The sequence below is a fragment of the Vanessa tameamea genome, chromosome 4, assembly GCF_037043105.1.
Source record: "Vanessa tameamea isolate UH-Manoa-2023 chromosome 4, ilVanTame1 primary haplotype, whole genome shotgun sequence".
Taxonomy (NCBI): domain Eukaryota; kingdom Metazoa; phylum Arthropoda; class Insecta; order Lepidoptera; family Nymphalidae; genus Vanessa; species Vanessa tameamea.
The window spans coordinates 10876823-10904284 of NC_087312.1; the positions used below are offsets into that span (position 1 = coordinate 10876823).

General features: G+C 34.1%; 4 protein-coding genes across 4 annotated transcripts in view; 2 read left to right on the forward strand and 2 right to left on the reverse strand.

Annotated features, from left to right (window-relative positions):
• The window catches only part of LOC113394148 (hydrocephalus-inducing protein-like), a 40007-nt gene extending 28815 nt beyond the window's left edge, over nt 1-11192 (forward strand). Inside the window, exons 60-80 of the mRNA XM_064220581.1 lie at nt 584-775; nt 1003-1192; nt 1553-1721; nt 2178-2470; nt 2692-2884; nt 3022-3243; nt 3409-3575; nt 3782-3969; nt 4062-4308; nt 4426-4606; nt 4691-4860; nt 6033-6165; nt 6746-6891; nt 7043-7178; nt 7547-7699; nt 8198-8365; nt 8716-8940; nt 9341-9562; nt 9853-9998; nt 10460-10640; nt 11003-11192. Of these exons, the coding sequence (XP_064076651.1) occupies nt 584-775; nt 1003-1192; nt 1553-1721; nt 2178-2470; nt 2692-2884; nt 3022-3243; nt 3409-3575; nt 3782-3969; nt 4062-4308; nt 4426-4606; nt 4691-4860; nt 6033-6165; nt 6746-6891; nt 7043-7178; nt 7547-7699; nt 8198-8365; nt 8716-8940; nt 9341-9562; nt 9853-9998; nt 10460-10640; nt 11003-11137 (3857 nt within the window). The 3' untranslated portion in view covers nt 11138-11192. The remainder of the gene's footprint in view (nt 1-583; nt 776-1002; nt 1193-1552; nt 1722-2177; nt 2471-2691; nt 2885-3021; nt 3244-3408; nt 3576-3781; nt 3970-4061; nt 4309-4425; nt 4607-4690; nt 4861-6032; nt 6166-6745; nt 6892-7042; nt 7179-7546; nt 7700-8197; nt 8366-8715; nt 8941-9340; nt 9563-9852; nt 9999-10459; nt 10641-11002) is intronic.
• A 510-nt stretch (nt 11193-11702) lies between these two features.
• LOC113394297 (nucleolar complex protein 2 homolog) lies at nt 11703-15268 on the reverse strand. The gene is made up of 6 exons (XM_026631540.2): nt 15113-15268; nt 14817-15031; nt 14316-14502; nt 12645-13474; nt 12359-12574; nt 11703-12270 (listed from the first exon to the last, which is right to left on the reverse strand). The coding sequence occupies exons 1-6, from the start codon at nt 15156-15158 to the stop codon at nt 11725-11727; spliced, it is 2040 nt and encodes a 679-aa protein (XP_026487325.2). The 5' UTR covers nt 15159-15268; the 3' UTR covers nt 11703-11724.
• Nucleotides 15269-15626: 358 nt separating this feature from the next.
• Nucleotides 15627-21575, forward strand: LOC113394299 (WD repeat and FYVE domain-containing protein 2). The gene is made up of 9 exons (XM_026631555.2): nt 15627-15894; nt 16134-16314; nt 17583-17749; nt 17974-18087; nt 19306-19431; nt 20157-20353; nt 20664-20805; nt 20960-21068; nt 21164-21575. Exons 1-9 carry the CDS (start codon nt 15734-15736, stop codon nt 21221-21223), a joined length of 1257 nt encoding a protein of 418 aa, XP_026487340.1. The 5' UTR covers nt 15627-15733; the 3' UTR covers nt 21224-21575.
• A 2512-nt stretch (nt 21576-24087) lies between these two features.
• LOC113394541 (peritrophin-48-like) lies at nt 24088-26772 on the reverse strand. Its single transcript, XM_026631892.2, has 3 exons — nt 26603-26772; nt 25140-26445; nt 24088-25067 (listed from the first exon to the last, which is right to left on the reverse strand). Exons 1-3 carry the CDS (start codon nt 26685-26687, stop codon nt 24767-24769), a joined length of 1692 nt encoding a protein of 563 aa, XP_026487677.2. The 5' UTR covers nt 26688-26772; the 3' UTR covers nt 24088-24766.
• Between the last annotated feature and the right edge of the window lie 690 nt (nt 26773-27462).

Below are 27462 nucleotides of genomic sequence, written 5' to 3' on the forward strand. Positions count from 1 at the left end.
CATTTTAGTTAAATACAATTATACTAACTTTGTATATACAATACTAACTTTGTATATTGATATTTGCAAAAACACAATTCATATATTCATCAATAATTTAACAAGCAATAATAACTATATTATATCACAAAATTATATCGTACCTTAAATGTTAGCAGCAGCTTGCTGGTCCAGGATCAAGTGCAAAGTAAACGTAAAGTAAAGTGTTCTGTACCGAGCTTCCATCACTTATATAAGCCTCACTACAAATCACGTGACTCACAATATTGATCAGAAAAGTCAAAGTACCCTCTTATTTAATATTAATGTTATCGACACAATTCAAAAATAACTTAAATTAAAATATTATTATTACAGAATTGATTAAAACATACAATACATAGTGTAAGTCTTGGTTGTAATTGTCTAATTATTTATTTATTTCTTACTTAATCTGACACGTGCGTGTAGGTTTACCTTTTTATTATTTTATTTTAAAGGAAAAGATAAGGGTATTTTATTGATTTATATGTATGTATATGAAATGTATTTTGTAAATGTTTTTGATAATTTAAATGACTTGAAGGTCTGTATGGTAATTTAGATCCTAGCAGAATTACGTTGTACAGCGGTAGCATAGGAAGAGAGAGTGTGGACACATGGTTTGAGGCGAATCTGCCCTTCGTAATCGAACCAACAAAAGCGTGCATAAAACCTAACGAGAATAGAGAATTTAAGGTGACCTTTGCACCATTAGAAGCATTCCAGTATAATGTGAGACTGAAAAGTACTATAGGTAATTTTTACTATATTATACTTTAGTTATTGAAATAAAACTGCTTATACATAAAAAAAAAGTGAGACGAATGGAAATAAGTGATTTGTCAGTTTCTTAAAAGGAAAAAAAAACTAATAATAAAATTCGGTAATAAATGTTTTTAAATGAAATTAATATTTTAGTACTATGATGCGTCTATGTACTTTAAAATAATATTATTAAGTTAATATTTCTTTGCTTGGTAGATAATTTAGATCCATATGACCAAAATATATCTTGCAAAATTCGTGCCAAATCGCTGGTCCCGTACGTCCATCTAGATATTGAAGAGAGCGATTATTTAACGTCAGAAAGGAGAAAAATAACAGGATCAAAGCTCCCGGCGCACACCACCGTGCTTGAGTTTAATGTTCTCGGATGGGGATGTTATAAAAAGTTTGTTTATATAAATTCTAATAATTGTAGATAGTAATCTTAAAAATTATTTTAAGTATCATATATCTAGATTCAAACACAATTTCTTATTTATTATTACTAATTTACCGTAATTTATTGATCCGTTCTGTAGTCATGCTAGAGAGAAATGCTAAGTACGGTGGAAAAAAAGTCAGGATCGTTAATTCAGTACCAAAAATGAGTACGGAGAATCGTCAAAAAAAGCCACGATTCTGTCAATCATTCTGCTTGGATACTTTGACTGATGTTTTCCTTTTAAAATATTCATATAATTAACATTATGTACTTGTTTATTATGAGTAATGTGAATGAACATTTTAAATTATATTTTATTCGAAGATCCTTCGACGTGATTAATCCGACAAGCGAGGGCTATGAATTCATTTTCGAAATGGTGATGTCCGAAAAAGGAGAGCTGGTCCCTGTACACTGTGACAAGTTAAAGGGCTACGTTGAAGGAGGCACTTCTACTGAAGTGGTATTTACATTCTCACCAACAGCCCCAGGGGTAAGAACTACTATTATATTTTTTTTATTTATTTTAAAATTAAATTATTTTTGCGATTTCATGTAATGTAATTTTACGTTGATTGGTTACGCAAAGAATAGATAAAGATGTATCAATGCTTAAAAATGAAGTGAGGCTCCCAGGTTACTTTTATTTTATGTTTCTTAATATAATAATACTTATTGTATACTTGTATTGTTTGATGGATGTAATGGAATGCGTTCACGAGAAACACGTAAGTGCGTTTTTCCAGCGAAATATAGAGCAATGAGTTGCATTGCAACATCTGCGTTCTTAGGGCTCCTAAGCCCTAAGCGCTAAGACGATGATATTTGTTTTTAATTATTTTGATATATGTGAACCTAAGCATATTCATCAGATTGTTAAATACTGCCTAAATAAATGAGATGAGAAGAAAGGAAATAGATAGATAGAATAATAAGACATTATTTGCAGACATACGAATCTCTATGGAAGTTTATAATGCCGGTTCATTCGCTGGTGGTGAATTTACTAGTCGTTGGTATTGTTCGTGAGCCAGAAGTAGTATTTGTTCCTACTATCTTGATTATAAAAAACTCTTTGGTGGGCTTCACTACAAATAAGGGAGTGATATTAAAGAATAACGAGGATGAATTTTTAAATTTCGAATTCAAAGGAAATTCTCTTTGCAACGAATCTGGAAAAACACCAGTGATAGTTGAACCTGAAAGCGGCGTATTAAAACCAAGATCAGCCACTAATATTAAGTTAGTAAAGAATAAGCTATATATTTCGTCTACATTGATTTATTTATATTTCTTCAGGTATTATTATATCAAATCTCGTAATACATTTTATATGATAGTAATTACCTAAGTTTATTAAATAAAAAATATAAGATTTCTTACAAAGTACTTAAAAGTTATAATATATAACTTTATAAATGATTCATACTTAAAGTAGAAAAATAAATGATTTTTTTTTTTAGGATAATTTACACACCAACTTACGACGGACCGCTTTCTTTCAAGATATTTTGTAGTGTGACTTATTTGACCAAGTTGATAACTTTGTGCGTCAACGCTTTAAGTTATTCAATAAAACCAAAAGTTACTTATTATCTAATAGGCAACGAACATGTACTTAGTAGTGACGCTGCCACCAACATTCACTTGGATCAAGTAAGTGCTATATGTAATAATCAACCATTATCAAATTTAAAAAGTTAACTTACGTATTACAATTTTTATTTAAAAGTTGAAGTTGATAATTGGTCCTTAAAAGCCGGATGACATCGAAAATTAAAAATGTTTCACAGACTGCTTCAACTTACGAAAGAAGAATACCATTTACAGTTAAAAACGATGGTTCCGCGACATTTTTCTTTGACTGGCGCTACAATACCAGTTCAGTTAAGAAATATCTTCAAGTACAAATAGAGCCCCGGAACGGCTACGTTTTGCCTGCGAATGAAGTGGAATGCATCATTCATTTTACGTTGAAGAAAGTTCCTGTACAAGCTTTTCCTATTACATTATCGGTCAGTATTTTGCTATGTATTATGTCTGACAATATATTTATTTTATACTATCTTGAATGTATCAATATTATTATAATATTTAAAAATCCTTCTACTAAATAAGCTATTTTTTCCTTTTTTGAGATATATATTTTTTAAGAATAACTTATATTACGGTGTCCGTAGATATCTGATGGCCCAGCATATAACATAAATCTACATGCAGAAATAGAGAAGCCACTTTACTATTTTTCGTGTATGGAATATGACTTCGGTCGGTGTATTGTAAATGCTCCGGACTCTACGTACAAGAAAAACATAGCATTTGTGAATAATGATAAAGTTCCTATTAAGTATGTGAAACTCTGCAACTATCAAGTTAAAGTATTAATAAAATAACATTTTTTTCGAAAAAAAAAATTAGTCATGGAAAAGGAATTACTATGTTAGGAATTACTTAGTAAAGTTGTCATGAAAAAAAAGCTTTTCAGCTGCATTCATATTTGCAATACAAAATCTAACAACAATTTTCCATGAAATTAAAACTATACATTTTCAGTTTGGACTTAAATTTTGCAAACTTGCCGGAGCTGTTTGTAATCTATAACAAAGATGGTTGCATCGAACCCAACCATAGGTTGAAAGTCACGTTTTACTTTCGTCCGAAGGAAGTTAAGCATTATGAATTTGAGTTGCAGTTTTGGGTAAATTCACTTTGCGAAGAAATAATTAGGATCAAAGGCGAAGGTAACGCTGATGACCTTGTTGATGACATTATTCATAAACATTCAACATATTTATCGTTTGTTGTTTTTGCTAAAAAATATGGTATATTTCAGGTGTTCCTCTACTATTTGATCTTTATGAAGGCTGTCAAAAAAGTTTCGACCTTGGTACAGTAAAAGTGGGAGATAGAATCGTTCGACAGATCGAAGTTATGAACCACAGCAAAGTACCAATAGATGCATCTTTTGTATTTAAAGTCATAACTCCCAATGTAGAGGACAACATTAAATCTGAAGGCACTAGTGTGTGTCTTAGTCCTAGTGTTGCAAATCTTCAGTCTTCAGTATTAGGCCCGTCTAGGTTACTATTTTATAATATATACATATATGTATTTACTAACAGTATTTACTATATTTACTACACTATTTACATTTGAAAAATTTGGTGATTGTTTATTAATACGGTGATTTGTTTTAGAGGAGAAATGCTGCAACAATACAAGGATGAAAAAATACGCGAACAGATCGCATTGGATTCCCAAAACTCATTGGCATCGTTGAAAGTGGTGCCCACTAAATGTATTATTAGGCCTTACATGAAAGTACCATTAAAAATTCAGTTCAAGCCCGTTGGAATGATAAGCAATCTGAATGTTCAGGTTATAATTTTTACTTAGAAAATATTGTACTAGAAGTACATATAGTTACCAATAGGTCTTTAATATGCATATCAATATGTATAGTTGCACATGGTGGTGTTGGAGTTTTCTCGGCCTCTGGTGCGCGTACGCGGAAGGGCGGCTGGCGCGTGCGTGTATCTCGGTCGTAGCTCGCTGCAATTCGGACGCGTGCGGCGTCGCGGTTGCAAAGTGCTGAAGGTCATGCTGCACAACACTGGCGACTTTGGTGCCGGGTACCGTGACATTTTTAATGTTAATGATTATATGAGTGATGATATACATACATGTATTTGTTACTCCACTTAGTTTATATGAATACATCTTCTTCCTAGTCGTTTCCTCATTACTGAGGGTCGTGACCAACATGCGTGTGGCTCTCCTGTACATTTCGCACCACATTCCTCTAGGCATTCTTATTCTGAGCCATTCGTAGGTAAGCCTGGGCACTGGATCCTGTTGACGCCTTTACTGTGTCTATCCACCGGGACGGCGCTCTTCCTCTACCTCTTTTCCCCTCCACGTGAACGTCACACGTTGACCGCCGATTTTGCCATCTGACCTCATCGCACCACTTCTTTCGCGCAGTCGCCGTTGGAGCGTCAATCAAAGAGCCCAAATAATTGAAATCCTCGACTGTATCAAACGTGCGAGGATTGGTGTTGTACCTGTCTACGAACATCAATTTAATCTTGCCTCTGTTAATCTTCAGGTCGTATTCTAAGCTGATTTTCTCGAAGGCTTTCAACATTTCCGCTAACTCCTCCTCGTTCGACCCCACCAGAGTAGTATCGTCGGCGAAGCGTAGGTTACTTATGCGATTACCTCCTATCTTTACCCCGCCTTTCTAGTTCTTAAATACTCTACGCGTAATATGTTCCCCGACAAGATTAAAAAGTACCGGGGAGAGTATACAACCCTGGCGGACTCCTCGTCTTGGTTTAAAAGGATCAAAGTCGGAGTTCTCTAACCTTACTTTTGTTTTTTGATGCATACATGTATATGTATACTGAAATATCGTGTATATATTTTTTATTGTTTCTAATATTCAAAACTAAAAAGAATTTCTTTCAAAATATGAAAACATTGTCGTTAATGGAAAATATTTATTTTTAACGTATATTTGCATAAGAAAAGATAAACTTTGTGAGGTTTAAGTAAAACCTACGCTCAATCAATGTCGGACTGGCTATAAAGTCGAGGTGGTGTTTGCCAGCTGGGCCCTTCGCGGGATCCTGACTGATATCCTTTCCAGAGGGTTTACATTTTCATACATATGTAATTACACATGAATGAAACCATTTTTTTTAAATATTCGTTTACTCAAAAATATATCTGTTTATAATTATTATAGAGCCATACCCGGGTCAAGAGGTTTTTTTATATGATTTTTTCGTATTATGCTAAGGTTTTGGTGGCAACCGCTGGTATCCGATGAGTTTACAATATCGCCCATGCAAGGAGCTATAGCCGCGCGTACAAACGTCACATTCACGATAACATTTAGACCTCTTAATCATAATCCGTTTATTAAAGTTTGGGTAAGTAGATTTAAATAAAATATTTACTTAAAATATTATTACAAAATGTAATATATACAGTAGGTACAACTTTTACATATATATGTTGGTAAATAATTGGTGGCACGATACATTCTTTACTATTTATTATATAAGGTAACTTTTTTTTTTATTATTTCTTCTCAAGTAGATATTACTTTACACAAAGTATTATTGTTTTGTTATTATGATATTTTAAGAGCCGAGATGGCCCAGTGGTTAGAACGCGTGCATCTTAACCGATGATTTCGGGTTCAAAACCAGGCAGGCACCACTGAAATTTCATGTGCTTAATTTGTGTTTATAATTCATCTCGTGCTCGGCGGTGAAGGAAAACATCGTGAGGAAACCTGCATGTGTCTAATTTCAACGAAATTCTGCCACATGTGTATTCCACCAACCCGCATTGGAGCAGCGTGGTGGAATATGCTCCATACCTTCTCCTCAACGGGAAAGGAGGCCTTAGCCCAGCAGTGAGAAATTTACAGGCTGATTATGTTATGTTATTATGCTTTTGTTTAGTAATATTCATTTCTAATGAATATTATGTAATATATTTTAGGCATGCTGCAATATTGAAAATTATATGCCACTGGACTTAGCGTTGTATGCTACGTGTATCGACACGGGAAATATTCAGAACAAAACGCTTTACTTCGAATGTCCTGTTAGAGAAGTCGAGACGCAATATGTTGTCGTCACTAATCCGTTAGTAAAAAAATTCTGCTGTATTGTTTTTTTCATTTGCACAATTTAAACAATCTAGTACGGTCGTTTTTGAAAAGAAACAAACTAAGTATGCATGTAGAATAACGTATTTTATCAGTACTATTTGTACAGATCTTTTTTTATCTTATAGTTCTGATGATATGTGGCTGATTCTCTCAGAAATATCGGGCGGACCGTTTGAGACTTTGAAAGAATTTCAAGTTGAACCTAATTCTACATTCGATATTCCTGTAAATTTTAAGCCCAAGACTATGGGCAAGCATGAGGTATTCCTACCATTAATTAATTAATATAAAAAATACTTATTGATTAGTTATTCGTACCATAACTTCTGAAAAATCATGTAAGTTTTGAGCTACGAATACGTAGCGCTACGCAGTATAATGAAGAATGTTTCCACTACGGAGGTTGAGTAGCATTGCCTTTTAATTTCATATTTAATATGTCACAGTTCCATAAAATAAATATAATTAAAAAATAAACATAGGGGGATGCAAATGATTATGATTTTGACAGAACAGTTTTTGTTTTCATTGTATATAGAGCTGTCACAATATATGAAAATATAACTTTATATTATAATCAGTAAATTAATAATCACTACTTTGTTAATATTATCTTCAAAATAATTTAGAGTCAAGTGCTCTACTCTCCTTTGGGCGAGAGCGCCCTGTTCGTAAGCCTGTCGGGTAATGCCGCGCCACCGCGACCCAGCGGTGCTCGATCGCTCGTGGTGCGCGCTAAACGGGCTCATGTGGAAGAGTTGCATGTTCACAACATTACTGAGGTTATTGCTTATATTCAATTCAAATTCAAATATCTTTATTCAACAAAGAAGTATTACAACTACTATTAGTATACTCTCTTATTAATTATCAAAATTCTACCACCGAAACGGAGAAAGAAATTCTGCGGGTTTTTTTTTTTACTGAGATTTATATAATGCATAATTTGTGTTAATAGCATTTGATTTCAAAGATAACATTACATAGAATATATGGAGTAATCAATATACAAGCACCTATTCGTTTTTTGTTATACTATATCCTGTGGTATCCTACGTATAGTTATATTGTAAAATCAAAATATCTACATCATGAAGCAAACACAGGATTACAAAACTATAAGAGTGTAGCTTTTAATGTTCATATAAATACATGTGTTCACAGCTTAAGACATTTAATTTGCATTTTATACAATTCACATGTTTTTTTTACTTTTTATCTTTTAAATGTATTTAATATTAAGTTATATTTGTTTAATAATCATCGTTATGTTGACTTAGTTTCCAGAATCGTACATCGTTTCTACGGAAGTTGTAAAAATCATCCCTGACAAATTTGAAGGCTACTATGAGATAAAATATCCCGATGTTATAAAAGTATGGGGAGAAGCAGCTGCGAAGTGTCGATGGACGTTCGTGTGTTATGAGGAATGTGAAATGATTATTAAAGTAAGCTTACATTTTTATGCATTAATTAAGGGTTGAGATTTGTAAAATACTAAGTTTAACTTTGCGGAGATTTAGTGAGTGATTAAGTGTAACGGCTTGTTTTTGAATAATTATCGTTTAATGTCTATTTCCCGTAACATATATACCTATATTATAATTCACATCCTGAGATCAAAGTTGAATATTAATTTTTCGTCGATGACAATAGGATTTTGATTATGTAAGCAGTTTTTGTAATTACCTCAAATAAAGTCGTCGTGTTTCTTATCCGTTCATAGGAACATACATTATCTTGACCACAGACGTAAGCATGGGCAATCCATATTTCATTTTAATTATTCGTATATCAGGTCATGTTTATAAACGAAGTGTCTCGTGAGTACCAATACTACGACATAAATATGTCAGTGATTGCGAGCGATATCGTGGACACAATCGCCTTCAAGTGTCGCGCACGCGAGTCAGAACGCCGCGAACTCGTACTCGTCAACCCACTCTCGAGGGTGGCGGAGTTCCGCGTGCACTGCGAGTCGCTCCAGTGCCCTGACACGATCAAGATAGGTGGGAACTCTGAGGTACGGCGATTTAATATATTTGGTGTATTGTTCAGAATTATTCCATATATTTGGTTCTTACATGTACGATGATGGTAAAAATCAAAATAAATTTATTTATATTAATAATAAGTTTGAGCTAATTATATTCGACGTTGATTTTCTCAATGGCTAGCTTATAAAGCTGCAGTTACCAAGCTCCTGATTTCAAATCCCGAGTCGAGCAAATAAAACGGTATTGACCTTTTATATCAAGAAATTCTTAACATCAGCGCCGAATTAGGAAGTGGGCTGTTTTACCGCCTCAAGTTATTTCATTATTCAATTTATTACATTTGTAACTTTATATCTATTATATATATTATAAGTATCTATATTATATTTAACAGTATTTTAATATTAATTTAGCTTTAAATTTCAGGCGGTTCTTGGAATGGTATATTCGCCCCTTGTTGTGGGAGAATCTCGGGATGTCCTGGAAGTGAGCAACGACCTGGTCGGGTCTTACATATACAGCGTGGTGCTAAAGTGCCTACCAGCGAAAGTAAAAAGCTTAGAGTTTACGACCTCACTAGGTTCCCGAATACCACTACGTCTTAGAGTCCAGAATAAATCAGACGTCCGAGCTGATTTTACTGCATCGGTGATTATTATTGGGATGTTTTTAGTAATTAATTATAATTATTATCTTTAGTAGCCAAGATGGCTCAGTGAGTAGAACACGTACATATCAACTGATAAATCCGATTTAAACTAGACAAGCATGATAATTTACAAAATAAATCACGTTGTTCTTGGATTAAGGAGAATATCTGTAAAAGATCAGTCCGCCACAATCAAATTTGCCACATTTTATAGAATAAATCCAGTGATGATGAATTGGCACATTTCTATTTCCCGTAACGTATATAAACTATATCATATTATGTTTAGGTTACCCACGCATCAATAATAACGGAAAAAGTATATACTTTGACTCCCTCTGAGAAAGGAAAGTTCCAGGCGTGGTTTGAACCCATTAACCTCGGTATCCAGCACTCTAGGGTATCTTTTGATTCGCCTGAAGGTGGGGAATTCGTGTAAGCTATATTATTTATTAAAAAAATATATAAAAAATTATAATGATGTTTGATAATATATACAAATATTAGATTTTATAATTGCCCCAACTTCGTACTGGTAATATAAAAACTAAATTTTTTTTGTAATGAAAGAATACACTGGCATGGTCACAGCGCCACCTAACGACTCCATTCTAACTCATCCAATACATACAGAAGAATTATAGATATGTATAAAGATTAGCTTCCCATATACCAATCAGATTTACACAATCAATTTTAACGAAATCGGTCCAACCGTTTAGGAGTTTAATTACATAATAAATGGTGAAGGTCGCGGGAAGCCGCTGGTTGCGGGCTGCACAAGACCGGTCGTTGTGGCGATCTTTGGGGGAGGCCTATGTCCAGCAGTGGACGTCCTTCGGCTGACATGAATGAATGAATGAAAATAAATAATATACCTAAAACTTTTATTTTAGTTTCAATATTAAAGGCATAGCAAAAGAGCCGAGGCCTCAAGGACCTTATGACATAAAAGTTGGTGGATTTACAACGATAACATTTAAAAATGTTTTCGAAGAGACCCGAATGTTTAAAATAACTGTCGATCGAGAAGAGTTCCAAGTTAAAACTTTGTACGAGCCAGTAAAATCTAAGAAGGTAATATTTGTTTAATTTTATTTTGTTGCCAAAAAAATAAAATTTTATTTATAATAAAATTATAAATAAATGTTATCATAAATATAGTTTATTTATGATAAAATTTATATTAGCGAATCATTGTAGGCTGTTACTATATAGCCATATATTGTTAAATATTATGTATATACAAGTTGGACTAAATTAAAATTAATTAATACTATTAATTAAAGATTGGATTAGAAATTTAGTAAACAAAAATATATATTCTTAAGCATTTAGTATAAATTTTATTATACTTGTAAGTTATATGATGATTGACACTTATTTGTAAATTTTTAACCATAATTTTTATTACTCAAAATCAAAATAATAAATTTCAGGATTTAAAAGTAGTGGTATACTTAAGTGAGCACCAAAAGCTATCGTATCCTCCAACCGGCTGCCTCACAATTGAAACTTACGAGCCACAGGATCCAAAAGTTCAGTGGACGTACTTTCTTCAAGGAGTTTTGTGATTTGTAATATAATTTTAGAATGATTTTATAAATTTCAATATAGTTATTATAAACATATATTATGCATTACCGTCTTTACTATAACGTCACGAGGGACTGGTGGTGATGCCCACATTTAAGTAAGAGTAGGGGGCCCACAAAGAGCAATACACGACGGTAAAATCAATTTATGTTTATTATACCATTTAGAATTAGCAAGCAAAGGGTACTTATGCTACTTACAAAGCGTAATGCTTAGAATTTTTTTTTTAACTTTGTGTAGGTTATAATTAAACTTACCCCGAGAACCCCCTAGGAATTGGAGGCCCACGGAGTTGGGCCGTCAGGACGTCACGGTAGTATGCGCAAGCGATCCCGTGACGTCTCCCAAAAAGACAGAGTGGGTACCGCTGGTTTTTTAGTGGGTATTCCGGCGCCTTCAACGCCGGCGAGCCCCACATACTCCCCCACAGCATGTGGGGGAAACGCGTTATACGTTTTTCCAGCGTAAAAAAAAAGGTTATAATTAAATTTGTAAGTAAAATTAAATGTGTAAATAAGGAAGGTCTTTAGATAAAAATAAGTATTCTTTATAAACAGTTTTTATTTCACCAGTCGCTGACACTGAAATCCTGCACTACATCGCCTTTGTCTGGTATGTTAATTTCAGCTTTAGTTACTTTCTTGTTTTCTTTCTTTTTATTAGCTTTCTTCTTTGTTTTCCCCTTTTTCGGTTTTTCCGCCTCTTCCACTTCTTCGCCTAATTTGAAGTTATCCTCTTCACCTTCACTATCTGATGGGAAAAGTACTAATGGTCCTTTGTTTTCAGGTTTAGATACTTTGTCCTCTGTTTCCGATATTTTCGGTCTCTTAATCATGGGCAGTTCCCCAGCAATCTCATCATTTTTAGTGATCTTCTTACGTTTTTGTATTTTGTTAACTTTGTTCCAGCTCTCAAAGAATGTGAGCAGAGGAGTGCCCTTCGTTTTTATTCTTGCTTCCCAAGCTGCCACCATTTTGTCATCACTCAATGCAAAGCTAACTTTAGCTCTTTCTCTCTCAATAAACTTCGAATTTTCTTCAATTTTCTCCAACAACTGGCGTAATCTTTTGGTGTAATTTGAGACTGAACATGATTTTAAAAATTGCTTTATCTGTAAAGAGATAATAAATGTTTTAGTTGTATAAATGCAATATAAAAAATCAAAATGTAATCATTATAATTTGAAGTTTTTTACAAACCTGCATTATAGCCAGTAATGATATATCTGGGAAGGCAATAGAGTATGACTGATTAGCCATATACTCTAATAAAAGACCATAAACTCTATCTATTACAGAGTCTTTAAAACCATTCTCCGCTAACTGAGACTTAGCCAATCTTAGCACGCATGAAAAGTCTAGTGGTTTCATGGACACCTTTTTATGTTTCTTGTTAAAATCATATGTGGTTAAAACCTGAAATTAAAATAGAATTAGAGGGCTGAATAATTTCAAAATATAATGTAATAATTTTAAAATTAATTACCTCTACAAGGAATGGCAGTACAGGTATAAAAGTATCAGATTCCTTTGACAGATTTATAAGTATCTCCACACAATGGAATCTTAATGGATAGTATTGGTGAGTTGGTACCAACTTGATTGTATGTGTTATGACCATCACAAGTGGATATAACAGTGGTTGCAGCTGAGGTTTATTTGATGTAGCTGATATCAAATCTGCCCATAAATGTAATGAATTCACAAATTGCCAATTATACACTGCTTGCCTGTTTTCAATCTTCTGTACTACAATTGCATTTCGTAAATGTATAGCCAGCTGTCTTATATACAAAAAGACATGGTGATAGGCTACATTTAAGTCCAGTGTAAACATTTCAACCAGGGATCGCCTCATGAAATTAATTCCAGGCCATGTGGAGGGACTGACAAATTTGCAATTCTTAACATATGTCAAATACATAGCTTTCAAAACCAAGTTCAACAGAGCTGCTTGCTGGTTCCTTGTTATTCTCAATATGCACAAAAATGCCAGAACTCTAACTGTCTCCTCACTATTACTCCACAACATTATTAACTTTTTCAGTGCCTGTTTGGATATACTATTGAAGCAAGCAATGTATACTGACATTTGATGTAAATGTTTGAGAAGCACTGTTAAGATATTGTCAGATGTTATTCCACCAAGAAGTTTAAGCAAGTCTTTGAGATAGGACACTAGGGGTCCTTTTATCTTAATAAAATGTTTACATTTTTGTGGATCTTTGCCCGATTGCTCCATTCCCAAATACTTTTTTATGGCAGCAGGCAGATATAGAACACACATTTGTATAACTGCATTGAAAACAGAAGAACCTGTAAACACATTATGTGTCAGAATTATTATTATACTTATTTATCTACACTATAAAGCAGTTTTTAATGGGCAAATGTGCCACCAGATGGTGAGTTTTACCACTGCCAATAGACATTGGGGCTATAAATAATATTAACGAGCTATTATTATAGTAATCTTTTACATGTGCAAAAATGCCTGCCTGGAGATGATTTAATTCAGCCTATTCTTAATTAAGTCTCCCCTCGGTAAACTCATGTATACAACGTGCCTTCTTTCACAGAAAAACCAGTATTTAAAAAGTTCAATACATTATTGAACTCTTAGGGATCTAATCATTAACAAAACTTATAAAAATAAGCTTTTATTTAAATGCACTAGTAAGAATAAAATTATCTTTTACTTTAAAACTTTTACTATCAACTTATAATGTCATTACACAACTTACAAGAAGATATTTGCTTAAAATTGATTTGCTAGATTCCACCCAAAGAAACATTGCAAGTTAAATAAAAGCTTTTAAATATATATGTATACTTGTCAACATTTAAATACCCATAGATTGCAACCAAAAGTATACAAACAATAGATTGTCTTTTCTTTTATTATAGCATAGGTCGGCAGAGAAGCATATGGGCCACCTGATGGTAAGTGGTCACCACTGTCTGTAGACAATGGGGCTGTAAGAAATATTAACCATTCCTAATATCGCCAATGCTCCACCAACCTTGGGAACTAAGATGTTATGTCCCTTGTGCTTGTAGTTACACTGCCTCACTCACCCTTCAATCTGGAACTCAGCAATACAGAGTAATGCTGTTTTACAGTAGAATAATATCATAAGTATTAATAAAATGTCACCTTCAACTTTAAATTCTCCCTCGGTGGTTCCATCTTCACTGGTAGCTCTCAGCATAGCTGCATTAAAAACTTTGATGATTGTGGTCAAGGATTTTAATTTTATTTTACCATCGCCTTGCAACTCTGCTTGCCATTGTGCAACCATTTTAAGGGTAACTCTACCTTGCACAGGTTTAGCTCCTTCCTCCTAAAATACATTGGCACAATATTTTAAAGCAAGAAATTACTTTAAATAGAATTAAGTAATGAATTAAGAGTCTATTGTTATTCATGTTGAGTCAAAAATAATTGCAAGACGATTTTAATTGTAATGGCTCTATACTGAATCAGAATGTAATGATATTGATATAAACTTCCAAGTAAATCAGTATCTAGTAGTTTAACAGTTTTACAAAATAATACTAAGGTTCGTTTTAAGAAATTTATGAACACGTACTTTGTTGGAAAAAAATAAATATTCATTTTAAATAAAACTTTCAAAAAATTGTATATGATACTGACTTCGAAATCACTTTCATCACTGTCACCGGTAATTGGCCCTGGAATATGCGTTTTGTCGTCTTCATCTTTATCTGAAGCATCGTCGGCGGAGTCGGCTTCAAAGTTTAATAAATTCTCATCGTTTTCTTCTAGGAAATTATAAAAGTCTGGATCGATTTTTTTTAGTTTCTCTAGTGATTTTTTATGAGTCTCTGGTGAAAGTTCTTCCTCAGAATCTTGAATAATAATAAAAACACACATTAGGAGTTTCTAACGTTGAAAATAACTAGAATAAATATATAGTTTAGTTTTCTAACCTGATTCGTTCTCCGACGACGGTTTGATTATTTTCTTATTCTTCATATTTAATAAAACTCAATGATTTATTGCTTTTGAAATATACTTCTATAGTTATAAAATTAGTCAATTATCAAGCATGCTATCCTTAGACTAACATAACCTCGTGGGTAAATGGCAATGTTGTTTAAACTTCAGAGTGACGTTGACGTCAAAACATCAGAGCATAGATTTTTCTGGATAAAATATAAAAAAGATCGGTAAACTGAATGTAAATTAATCCAATGTATACGTATGCATGTGTCCTTAAAAAAGTCACATTACTCATTCTTAGTTAAAATTCTGCTCGTATAATAATATTTATGGTTAAAACAATAACTATAGAGGTTGAAGAAAATGTAGCAAGTATGAGCTATATCTAATTGATACGCTAATGTACTAAATTTTGTTACCGTACATTACATTATTGAAAAATTTTATTTAGTAATAAAAAATATGTTTTTGTATTGATTAATGAATTATTGAGTGTACAACACTAAAATGGGTTACAAACCGGAATGTCAAAATTATTATGACGTTTTCGTTTTCGTTTTAGTAAGCAGTGACGAATAAGTGTTTATTTGCCATTTAAAATCCAAAATATGGCTGCTGAAATAAAACCTGCGCCTAGGACACCTAATGACAGATTTTCAACCACCAAAAAACCTGCTCTTCTAAGCAAATTGGAAGGTTGTACTGACGACGTCAACGCTGCAGTTGTGATTCCTGGCGAGGACGGAGTTATTAGTGTTTGCGATGATAAGTAAGCATTATCAGCTAAATATTTTGTCTCTAACACGTACTAAAGCTTTACATTGTACTTAGTTTTTTTTAATTATAATCCGAGAGTTTCACTTGCAAGTGGGTTGATATACCCACATCCAGTTTTGCAGTTCCAAAATTACGTGCAAAATAATTTATTATTTTAATATGTTAATTTATATAAATGTGTTAACATTGATTTATTACAAATAATAACTTTTTAACTTTAACTTTTTAAAGGACAGTTCGAGTATGGTTAAAGAGGGATTCAGGACAGTATTGGCCTAGTATCTGTCAGTACATGCCATCAGGCTGTACATCAATGTTCTACACACCCGAAACCCGCCAGCTATTTATTGGTCAAGAAAATGGAACTATTTCTGAGTTTACACTGGCTACTGATTGCAATAGGATAAATCCCGTAAGTTAATTATATTCTGGTGATTTAAAGTTACATGATTTTTTTTTATTCACAAATTCATTTTAATTAATTTTAGACAATATTGTGTTGCACATATTACAAACTTAATTGTACCTTCCTTCAAAATTTTTCTAAATTTTATTGACCAGAAAACTATACAAATCAAGTAAGAAATAATACTATTTCCATCGAAGTTGTCAATTTTATTTCCATTAGTTTTAAATTTAACACATGACAAAGAGATAGCAATCTTCTATGAGCAATTATAAGTAATTATAGCATATAAGTAATTATAGCATATAAGTAATATAAGTCTATTACATGTCTATCTAAGTTCAAGAAATTATAATATAATGTGATGGGTAAAGTCAATTAGATATATAAATGCAAATATACTAACAATTACTTAATGGCAGACCTAAATTAGTACCAACAGCAGCTAGAACTATTCATAAAAATAATTTATTATTTGAAATATGTTATAGTGTGTAATCATTTTATTAATAGAAGATTATTTGAAATATGGTAATATTTAACACTTCCTGTTCATAATGATTAGAAATAAGTAATATGAACTCCTCTAAATATGCTATTTAATCATATTATAACTATTTAATTATAACTTAAAGCAATATGCTTAGTTATGATTCAATTGTTATTATAAGAAATGATAATTTAAAAAAAGTATGATTTAATGTTATTTAATACCATTGTCAGTCATCAAACACCTCTTCAAATATATTCTAAATCTATAAGACTAACTCTGTTAGTGTTAGTGTAAATTAATAGTTTATTAGTTTAAGGTATTTCATTTGTTAAATACCAAATAACTTATCACCAAGATTAATGTCATTAGAATCCATCAATTTATTATGTTCAATGGTAAACAAAGTGTCATAGAAAAACAGTTAGAGGAATGGTTTGTATGTCCAATTATTAAGCATTGTGTATTAAAAATACAAACACCTCTGTTACCTGAACATCACTGATCACCACAGTTTACTGGACCACAACCCACCTAACTAGAAAATTAAAAAATTCAGGACTCACCTCTTGGTTTACATGAAGAAAAGGGGTATAACTATAAGAATGAGAAGGATGGAAGTATTTGTTTACTATTACTTGTCATTACAGCTTACTTTGAACTTTTATTTTAGTCACTTCTAACCACAATTTGTTTCATACTTTCAATTTATTTCAGTTTTATTTTATGAGATCCTTTATGCACAGGTAACCAATATTAATTAAATATACATGTATTTTTTTAGACACGAGAATACCTAGCACACACCGCACGCGTCACTGCTGTGGTGTTTTCTCTGAGCTGTGAGTGGGTTCTCTCAGTGAGTCGAGATAAACTATTTTCATACCACTGCAGTGAGACTGGTCGCAGGATTGGTGGTTACTCCTTTGAGGCATGGTGCACTGCCTTACAGTATCCTTTTGTTATTATTAATATTGATTTTTAAATCTTTAATAGTTCTATTATTATCTATGGTTATGGCTTCAACTATATTTATTGCACATGAAGTCATAGAAATGAATTTTCTTTAGTATATTACTTTTTTGTAATGTACATTAATTTTTTTATTCCTTAAAAATAAATAAACATAAATGTTTACAATTATGCAATAATGTTTCCTTAATATTCTCTAACAGATTTGATTCTCAATCAAAATATGCATTTATCGGAGATTACAGCGGGCAGATAACAATGTTAAAATTAGATAATAATGGTGCAACCCTAGTCACGACATTAAAAGGACACACTGGGTGAGAAAAAGCTAATTTAAGCTATAATTCAGATGATGTTACAGTTTAAAATAGGCTATCTTATGTGAGTAAATACAATATGTGGATTTAAAGAGGAGATTGAGGAATCAAATTTAGTCCAATAGCACTGAATTGTCTTTGTTTATATGCATGTTTACTACTTTTCAGAAAAAGTTAGTGTTGTATCTTGAAGGAACCTGCATGTTTCACATGAAATGACATACACTTCTTTTTCAAATATTGTTAGAAATATATGTCCAATTATAATTAATATTATTTAAAAAGAAAATTATCAATAGGTTTTTAATGATACATATGCTTACCAACCCACAGTTGAGCTTTGTAATAGAATATGTTCCAAACCTCGTTAGCAAGAAGAGTTCTTTAGACAGCTTTGAGACTGAAATGTTTATGAGACTACGCAGACTACAGGAGATATTATATATTGCAATAGTTTTTATCTAAAAAACCCTCATCCTCGTAATCCGATGGGATGACATTCTGACATTAAAGGAAAGAGATCAGGTGCAGGTCAGGTGAGGTCATATTTTTAATAATTTAGTATTGGAATGATCCATACAAAACCGACTTTTGGTCTGGCTTATAAAAGCACTAGTCCTTAAAATAGTACAGGTACAATGTAATTTCATTTGGCAATACAATTGGAATTTCCAAATCATATGATTCAACTGAAATATATATGTCGTGCCATTGATTATAAATGTATGTTTTACAACTATGTGATTATTAAATTATTACATTGACATAATATATTATTATCTTGATACTACTTATCTTTTGTACGCTGAAACTGCAAAGAAAAAACATTAAGCTGATATTAGTCATTTTCTTGTTTATATGGTTCCTTGATTTTATGAAATACCTTCTTCTTTAAAGTCTACATATTAAATGTCGTAAATGGTCACCACTGACCATAGATGGTACTGTGGGAAATAACCATTTTTCACATCACCAATGCGACTGCAACCTGGGTAACGTAAGATGTTATGTCCCTTGTTCCTGGAGTTACACTGGCTCACTCAACCTTCAAGAAAACATAACAATAATAAGTATTTGTTTGGCGTTAGAATTACTTATAGTGACTATAAATTGCTGACTAGAATGATGAGTGTGAATTAAATACATAATTAATATGTAGGTGCATATTTTAAAATTAAAATAAAGTTCAAATTAATAGTGTTAATTTTTTTTTTCTAGTTCTGTGCGAGTTTTGAACTGGGCTCCTATACCGCAGTTACTGTTTAGTGGTTCCTTTGATCAAACAATTATTGTTTGGGATATTGGTGGCCAGAAAGGGACAGCATATGAACTTCAAGGTCATAGGTAAGCTTTTTTGAATTATCAAGCGATAACCACTTTAGTAGGCGTTTTATATAATTAATTAAATGTTAAATTATCATGATTTACCATGCTAGTTATCAATCTCAATAGACCACTGTTATTTTTATGTAGACATTGTGTATTATATTGATTATAAAGTAAAATAACAGTATCAAATTATATATCCTTATAAAAATTATAAAATGTCGTTAGTAAACATCAATCTTATTGAGACGAGGGCAACATTTTATCCTTAAGACTGATAATTTTTCGAAACTATAGGGTTTATGCGTAGTACAGGACTTAATCAGAAATATTGGGTTTCCAAGTATGTCAGTACTAGTTGGGCGCGGAGAACCCCAGAAAACTCCACATTTGAAAATACTTGTATTGAAATATGGAGTACAATCGTATTTGCGAAATAAATATATGATTTCAAATGCAGTATTTTCAACTTTAACTACAAACTTTTTATTTTTATGACACACGTAGGCGGACAGGCAATGGGCTACCTGATCACAAGACAGTGTTCACAACCGTCCCTAGACAATGGCGCTGTAAGAAATATTAACGATTCCTTACAGCGCCAATGCGCCACGAACCCTGGGAACTAAGATGTTACGTCCCTCGTGCCCGTAGTTACACTGGCTCACTCACCCTTCAAACTTTATTTTACATACTCGTACTCGAAAGCCATGATGTAGAATTGCAAGTGTCCCCGTGCACAGCAACAAGGTGACGGGGCTGTGGTACGTGGGCGGCTGCACGCGCCTGGTGTCGTGCGGCGAGGACGGCGCGCTGGGCGTGTGGGAGATGGGCGTGGCGCGGCGCGAGACGCCGGCGTGGCGCGAGGCCGACCTGTGCCAGCTGTGTCGCGCGCCCTTCATCTGGAACGTGCGCGCCATGATGGAGAAGAAGCAGCTCGGTCGGTATTCCATCACATTACTCATCTTCCCGGTTTCTTTTTGGGTCGAGCGCGATTTGAGTTATTAATAATTTGACTCAGTAGTGCCTACCAGCAAATCGAGGCTGATTTCTGGGCCTTTCGGCCACAGAGAAACGGACCCAAACAATTACATCTATGATACTTTAATACTCTGGGAGCTCTGAACTAGTATTATTTATACAGTTAGGATTATTTATTTATCGATAGAGATCGCACTACGATCACAGACGATTATATGTCGGTTCTTATAAGAACCGATCGATATGAATGACTACTATCGGTGTGGCAGGTCTCCGCCAGCACCACTGCCGCTGGTGCGGCGCGGCGGTGTGCGGCGCGTGCTCCCCGCACCGCCTGCCGCTGCCCGTCATGGGCTTCGAGTTCCCGCAGCGCGTCTGCGCCGCCTGCTACGACACGCTGCGCCATGAGCCGTGAGTACACACGCACACACCCACAAACGCACACGCATACGCACAAACACCTACCGCTCCGTGTTTCACATCCACGTGAATTCCCCACGATACTTAGTTCCCGTTGACAAGTAGTGCAGTAACCGCTCGTCTCAATCGTATGTCCGCGTTGCAGACGCGAGTCGCTGGCGTCGTTCCACGACATGAAGCACGCCGTGGCGTCGCTGTTCGTGGACGAGGCCACGGGCCGCATGTGCACGGCGGGCAAGGATCGCGTTATCAAGGTGACTATTGTATTATCTTTTCTTTAAATGGCAGCAGTGCAAATGAGCGTTTGCAACTTATGTTATGATTAATTTTACTTTATTTTTTTGTTAAGGTATGGGATATCAGTGTGCTGCTTGCGCCTGCGCCGAAACCGGGTACCAGCGACCAGTAGTCGTAACCGAACTTCGTGCGACGTCCAGCGAGTTCGATATTCGTTCAACTACACCACGTTGTAGCAAGTGTCTAACGATAAAATGATAAACCGTGTAGATTCGAAATATACAGAATCGGAAAAAAAATTGGAGTAAATATATCCAGATTATTAATTTATTTCTAAGTTAAAAGATGTTTTATCTGTATTAATATGTATTGTAAAAACATTCTTATTGATCTATAAATTTATTCATTCGAAATTAGTATAATTTCATAAATATATTTATGACAGATCTGAAGCCGATCGAAGAAATAGAAATTGATTTGAAGTATAGGAGTGAATTAATTGCCTGCATTTTATCTATATTTTTTTATGAAAAGAAAGAGAAAAGATTAAAGAAATTTAAATAATTTAATCTAATTACTATAATTTTTAATAACATGAGCTGCATAGTTTCTATTTTATGGGCTATTTAAAATATTAAAGATCAAAATAAACTACGTTGCTCTGATTTAAAAATCTTGATTGTGGTTGTAATACTAATAAATTTAATCAACTCTTTAATAGGAGTTTTTTATTAGAAAATATCGTACGATAGTAAAGTCGAATTCGAAGCTGGAACATTTTAGATATTCAACTGTAAAATGCTATTTTGACATTTTTTTTCTTTATTTAGCTAAAGCGGTATGTCACTGACTGAATATAAATTATACTAATATTATAAAGAAGTAAAACCGGAGTGGGTCGCTAGTAAATAGAGTAAATAGTCATTCCAACAGTCTATACAATAAAACCTCCGTAGCAAATATTTTGTTCTAGTTAATAGAAAAAAACGTGTTCTCATTTATTAGTAGAGTATTTTATTAATAATTTCGATATTATATATTCAGATCTGTCAATATATATAATTTTATGTGAAAGAGCTGCTATATGCCAAAATAATTTGGTAGTTGAATGACATTTCGGCAAATTAGTAAACGAAGAGTTTCGCTTTTAAAAAAATGTATAATCTACAAACAATTGATGTTTTCATATATTTATTACTATTTACATTAGTAGAATATAATGTTAATGGTCCAACGAATGTTTTCAGTGAAATTTAGTTTCTCCAGCTATTTAAATGTAAGACTGAATCTTTCAGAATAATAATTTATAATGAGATCTTGGATACTAGGCGTGTATGTAACTTATTAGATTAGGTTATACAGTAAATAAATAAAACATTAATAAATTTCAATTGCCTTCGACATTTTGTTTAGATGTACGAAAAATTAATTTCGACGTGGTTGTTAAAAGTTACAAATACAGGGTGTTCTTAAGATTTAATTTTAAGAATTAGTCAATCTTCGAAAGATTTTTTGATAATTTATTATGATTTATATATTTTAAAGTTAAAAACACCCTGTAAATAATAAAACATTGGGTTAGAAATATTGAATAAAAGACATTTTATTAGCCATTGTATTATTAATAATAATAATATCGATACAGATAAAAAAATTGAATGAAAAAAAACATACGTTACAATTATAAATGTGTTCATTGAATCAGTTTAATCTGTGTCTCGGACACGTTTTTAGACCAAATAAAATATGGTCTCTTACTAGAATTATTTATTGATGTAAGTATGTAATAGATTATTTTCTTATATATTATTAAACAATGCAAAAAATATAATATTTTTAAAATTTTATAAACTCGGCTGCGGAAAGCCCTAATGCTAATTATTGGGCGATTATAAATTTATATTATTTCATTAAAAAAATGAGCGACAATGTTATTGTAATTGTAAAATTTTTAATATTTCTTTATTAATAAAATTTGTGTAACTAAGGTTTAAAGTATTATATGTTATATAACACTTAAAATGTCTTTACAGCATTGATTTTTTTTTATTTAATTCAGATGATTATGATCGTGCATATAGTTTTTTGGATTTTCATTTTTTTTTTAAATTGTATTACACCTTGTGTGTATAATATTATCTATAACCAAAGTACCAAAATGCATTTTAAATGTACCTACAGATTTCGTTCTCAAAATAATAGAATATCTCAACTTTTTAATTAAATATTTAGGGTTCGAACACGAGGAATTAACGAAAATCTGTGGTTACATTTCGAATGCTGCATTTCTTCGAGAAAATTCCCGAAAGTATCAAGTAGCGTTTGTTGAAAACAATTATGTCTACGATATGTATATTGAATGAGTCCCGATTTAGTAATAGTTTCGAATGAGTATCTATTTCTTATTCAGGATTTTACCATTTATAAATTTCTTATTTCCGTAATAGAATTGTGTGAGTGTTCTCAATTATATATTTCGTCTTTTTTTAATTGATCACATAAAGTATTTAACTTCTATTATAGTTTTTAATTAAATAATTTTGGTTCGTGTTAAAAAAAATGGTACTATAGTTTTCCATTAAATTGTTGGCCTTAGTTTTAACAGACTATAAATTACAAAGAACCAGCATACAACATCAACTAAACGTGTTGTATATTTTAATAAAAAAAAGGAACAATGCGCGGCATTCACAAGTTTGTGTGTAACGTGTTATTAAATTAATAATAGTAATATTTGAAACGTTTACTTACTACGTTTATATGTAATTGAAAATAATTTCCGGTGCGGAGCCAATGATTAATTAAATTTGTATAAAAAATATATATATTATTAATCGATTTATATTTGCGAACCACACGCGGAAGCTTGTCCGTGCGACCGTTTTTATTTAAGTTAAGCTGGGTTCACACTTCACATCCGTCATATTTGCGTCATGGTCTTTAATGTAAAATTGTTATTAGAAAGTTATGTGTATGATGCAACATCCAGTGTGCACTCGGGTTTTTTAAGGGCACTATTTTGTCAAACAAAACACGTTTTATCATAATAGCGTTTATTATAGTCGTAATATAATCATTGTATAACATCGAACGCTTCGTACTTTGTTGCCAAACGTATTTTTCAATATCTAAAGTGATTCATGATAAAACAATATTAGTTGGACTAGTTTTACTCGTAGTTTGGTCGTTTATACTGAAATTACAGTATCGTGCTACACTTATATTTATATAAGTATTGTAATATATCCGTAGGTACGCTACATATTACGTTTACTGTTATATAAGGTTTGGATAAAAGATATATTTAAAATAAATTACATTTATGTTATTAAAAGATAAATATTTTTTTATTCACTGAGCTTATTTGTGTTTGTAAAGTAACACTGTAAGATAAAAGTCACCGTGTAATTATTAGGTATATGATATATCTACATACATAGATCGCTTAAAGTTTTTATGCCAATAAAATGATGAATAAATAACGTCTATTATTTTAACGTCTCTGAGTCTGAGGTAGGTCAGTGCATGTGTTTCTGTGTAAGGCAGTGAACAGATCGACACTTAACTAAAATAAATATTAAATAAAACGGGTGTCAATGACTTGGTCACCGGTCAGCCTTTATTCAGGTACGTCGTTATCTCTCCAGAGTCTCCTTATTAATTCCTGCCGTCGTCGCCGGCTTCAGCCTTGTGTCAGCTCACCATTAGCTAACATTCAACCGGGACAGGTGTATTGTTCTTTGGGCACACACACTTGACCACTAAACACGTGCCCCATTGGACACGTTAAATAAGTGCTCAGACCGGAAACACAGAAATAGTATTTTTTACATTCTGTTCCCTGTTGCACATAGAAACCATCACGATCACAATATTTGCCACCGTTTTCTAGAGTACTTTTCCGCGGAGCGCCGCATATATGATGCACAGACTCGACGCAGGAACGTCCATCGAATATCTTCCCACCGAGACAAGATAACGTCGCAAGTCGATCACCACCCTCGCAGTAAAAGTATCTGTAAAAATGTTAAATTTTAGTTTTTGTCTTAGCAAATAACATCAATAAATAACAATGTTGATTAAAATACCTATGGCAATTAGACTCCAGCTCTGCATGATAGCCATCTGCGAGGCTAGAACACGAGTAATCTTCGTTCGGACATACAGACGAATGTTTCGGAACACACGATTCACCGTCGAAAACTCGTCCCCCAGGGCACGCGTACACCGCTTTCTCGCCGTTAGCACAAGTATAAAATCCTCGGCATCCCGCATCGGCAGCTCGATAGCGACCATCTGTCCGCCCGTAACACGAATCACGTTCTAGACTCGGGCATAGGTACTGCGACGCTAGAGAACACCTTGCACCATCATACACGTGTCCGGGTGGACATGCCAAAACCGTTTGCATGGGACCCTCACAGTGAAAATATCGGGTACAGTTGGAATCTAGGTCCTGATAGGTTCCACTGGGCATACCCTCGCAAGCTGTTGATCTTTTGGGGTTTTCACAGTAAAATGCTTTTTTGGGAACACATCCAACGCCGTCGAATACGAAACCGGATTCACATGAACCTCGAAAGGTGACTCTCTCACGTTTGCATTCGTACCAAGATGAACAATCTCTCCAATCTCTATATATACCGTCTTGTCGGTTGAAGCAGGGACTGCGTCCTGGTGGTGGGCAGTGAGTCTCCGTCGCTGACTCGCAACCACTTCCCGAGAACAACAAGCCGGCTTCACATACACCTCGACGGATAACACGGTGAGATTCGCACACAAAATACTCGCGACATCCAGTCGATCGATCCGCGTAAGCACCATCCGTTGCTTTTTGACACAATGAAGAACAAGCCTCGTCTGAGCAAAAATCGGCATCGCCAGCTGGTAGCGGTACAGCAGCGGCACGTGGAGGCGGACATGTGCTGACGCATGCACCAGCACAAGACACTGCAGCGCGTAATTCTGCACCGCGGCAATGCAACGTCCGGCGGCATTCGTGCGACGAGTCCGGGTAGTTTCCATCGGGGAGACCTGCGCACAGAGGCTCGTAGCAGGTACCGGCCCCGCGAGAGCAGGCTTGTGTCACTAGATCAAACCATGAACCGGAAGGACAAGCGTGATCAATGGCCGTGCCATTAACACATCGATAATAGTGGCGACATGCCGTACCCGGCGTAGCGTAGGCGAGCGTGTCTTCCGAAGTGCACACAAGGCGTGTGCAGTGCTGGCTGCGACGCGGAACACACGCTCCAGCCGCTTCACTAAATATGCGTCCCGGAGCGCAGACGTAGCGTCCTCGTACCGTGCCTGCCGCGCAACGAAAATATTCACGGCAGTCGGTGTCATAGTCCACGTAGAGTCCGTCCTTAGCGCAAACGATATCGTTTCCACCTGCAAAATATCGTATATATATAAAAATTATATTATAAATGTATTTTTACAGTGTATAAATAACTAACATTAATTAAATTTCAATCTCGAAATTGACATATTTTTTTCTGTATTTATGTGCAAAACGTAAATCGTCAAGTAGAAGAATAAAACTTACTTGAGAGTATCGCGGCAGCTGCGGCGGTGAGCAAGTTAGCCGCGAGCGCAAGGCTTTGAATACGGGCGAGCGCGCACGCAGACATATCGGCTGCGACTGAGCGCGGCCCGCGAGCGTGACGCAGAGCGGATAGGGTTCCTTGACATTCGCACGCCCCTGCCGTAACTTGATCCCTGCGGTGGCCCGGATGCAGCCTTCGAGTTAGGAATCTAGACACGCCTTGTTTTGTAGCACCGACCGTTCGAGTGAAAACATACGTGGTCGTAGAACTACGACGGTGACCTTTGCCTCCCAATTAGGTAAAATGATTGGGAAATTCTAATTTCTTTTTAATCTAGTTATATCTTTTTTTAATTTCAAACATCGCTCGTACTGTTTAGAATTGCTTTTTAAAGTCAGAGTCTAGCTGAACATTAATTTTTTATTTGATCAATTACTCGGTTATCATTTTATGATCACATCCGTGGGAAACTTTTAAAAAAAGATCACGAGACGTAAATAAATGAATACTTGGTATTAAGGCCGTTTCTCTTAGAAATTCTAAATGATTAGCGGTGAGTCGTCTTTATCTACATTTTATAAAGAGAAGAGTAATACCTATATAATAAATACATACATATTAAACGGAACGGAAAGAAACAATATAAATTATTATTTATATACATAAAAATATCTATTTTTTTAATATATATCGATTAATGGTTTTATTTATGTTTCAAGTTTAAGTTAGATAAGAATTTCCTACAGCCTTCGAGGTCGAAATCACGAACCATCGGAGAGGCGCTTAAAATTCAATGACACGTAGGAATGTAAGGAATGCTATCTTAGTGCGAAACGCCACAGGCATCCTCTGCGGGTGG

Excerpts from the sequence above, each read along its gene's own strand:
- LOC113394299 (XM_026631555.2), top strand. The coding sequence starts at position 15,734 with ATGGCTGCTGAAATAAAACCTGCGCCTAGGACACCTAATGACAGATTT. Across the intron at positions 18,088-19,305 it reads ACATTAAAAGGACACACTGG|TTCTGTGCGAGTTTTGAACT; the intron begins GTGAGAAAAAGC and ends TTTTTTTTCTAG. Across the intron at positions 20,806-20,959 it reads GACACGCTGCGCCATGAGCC|ACGCGAGTCGCTGGCGTCGT; the intron begins GTGAGTACACAC and ends TCCGCGTTGCAG.
- LOC113394297 (XM_026631540.2), bottom strand. The coding sequence starts at position 15,158 with ATGAAGAATAAGAAAATAATCAAACCGTCGTCGGAGAACGAATCAG. Across the intron at positions 15,032-15,112 it reads GTCGTCGGAGAACGAATCAG|ATTCTGAGGAAGAACTTTCA; the intron begins GTTAGAAAACTA and ends TTATTATTCAAG. Across the intron at positions 12,271-12,358 it reads CATTACTGGCTATAATGCAG|ATAAAGCAATTTTTAAAATC; the intron begins GTTTGTAAAAAA and ends ATCTCTTTACAG.
- LOC113394541 (XM_026631892.2), bottom strand. The coding sequence starts at position 26,687 with ATGTCTGCGTGCGCGCTCGCCCGTATTCAAAGCCTTGCGCTCGCGGCT. Across the intron at positions 26,446-26,602 it reads AGCTGCCGCGATACTCTCAA|GTGGAAACGATATCGTTTGC; the intron begins GTAAGTTTTATT and ends GATATTTTGCAG. Across the intron at positions 25,068-25,139 it reads CTGGAGTCTAATTGCCATAG|ATACTTTTACTGCGAGGGTG; the intron begins GTATTTTAATCA and ends ACATTTTTACAG.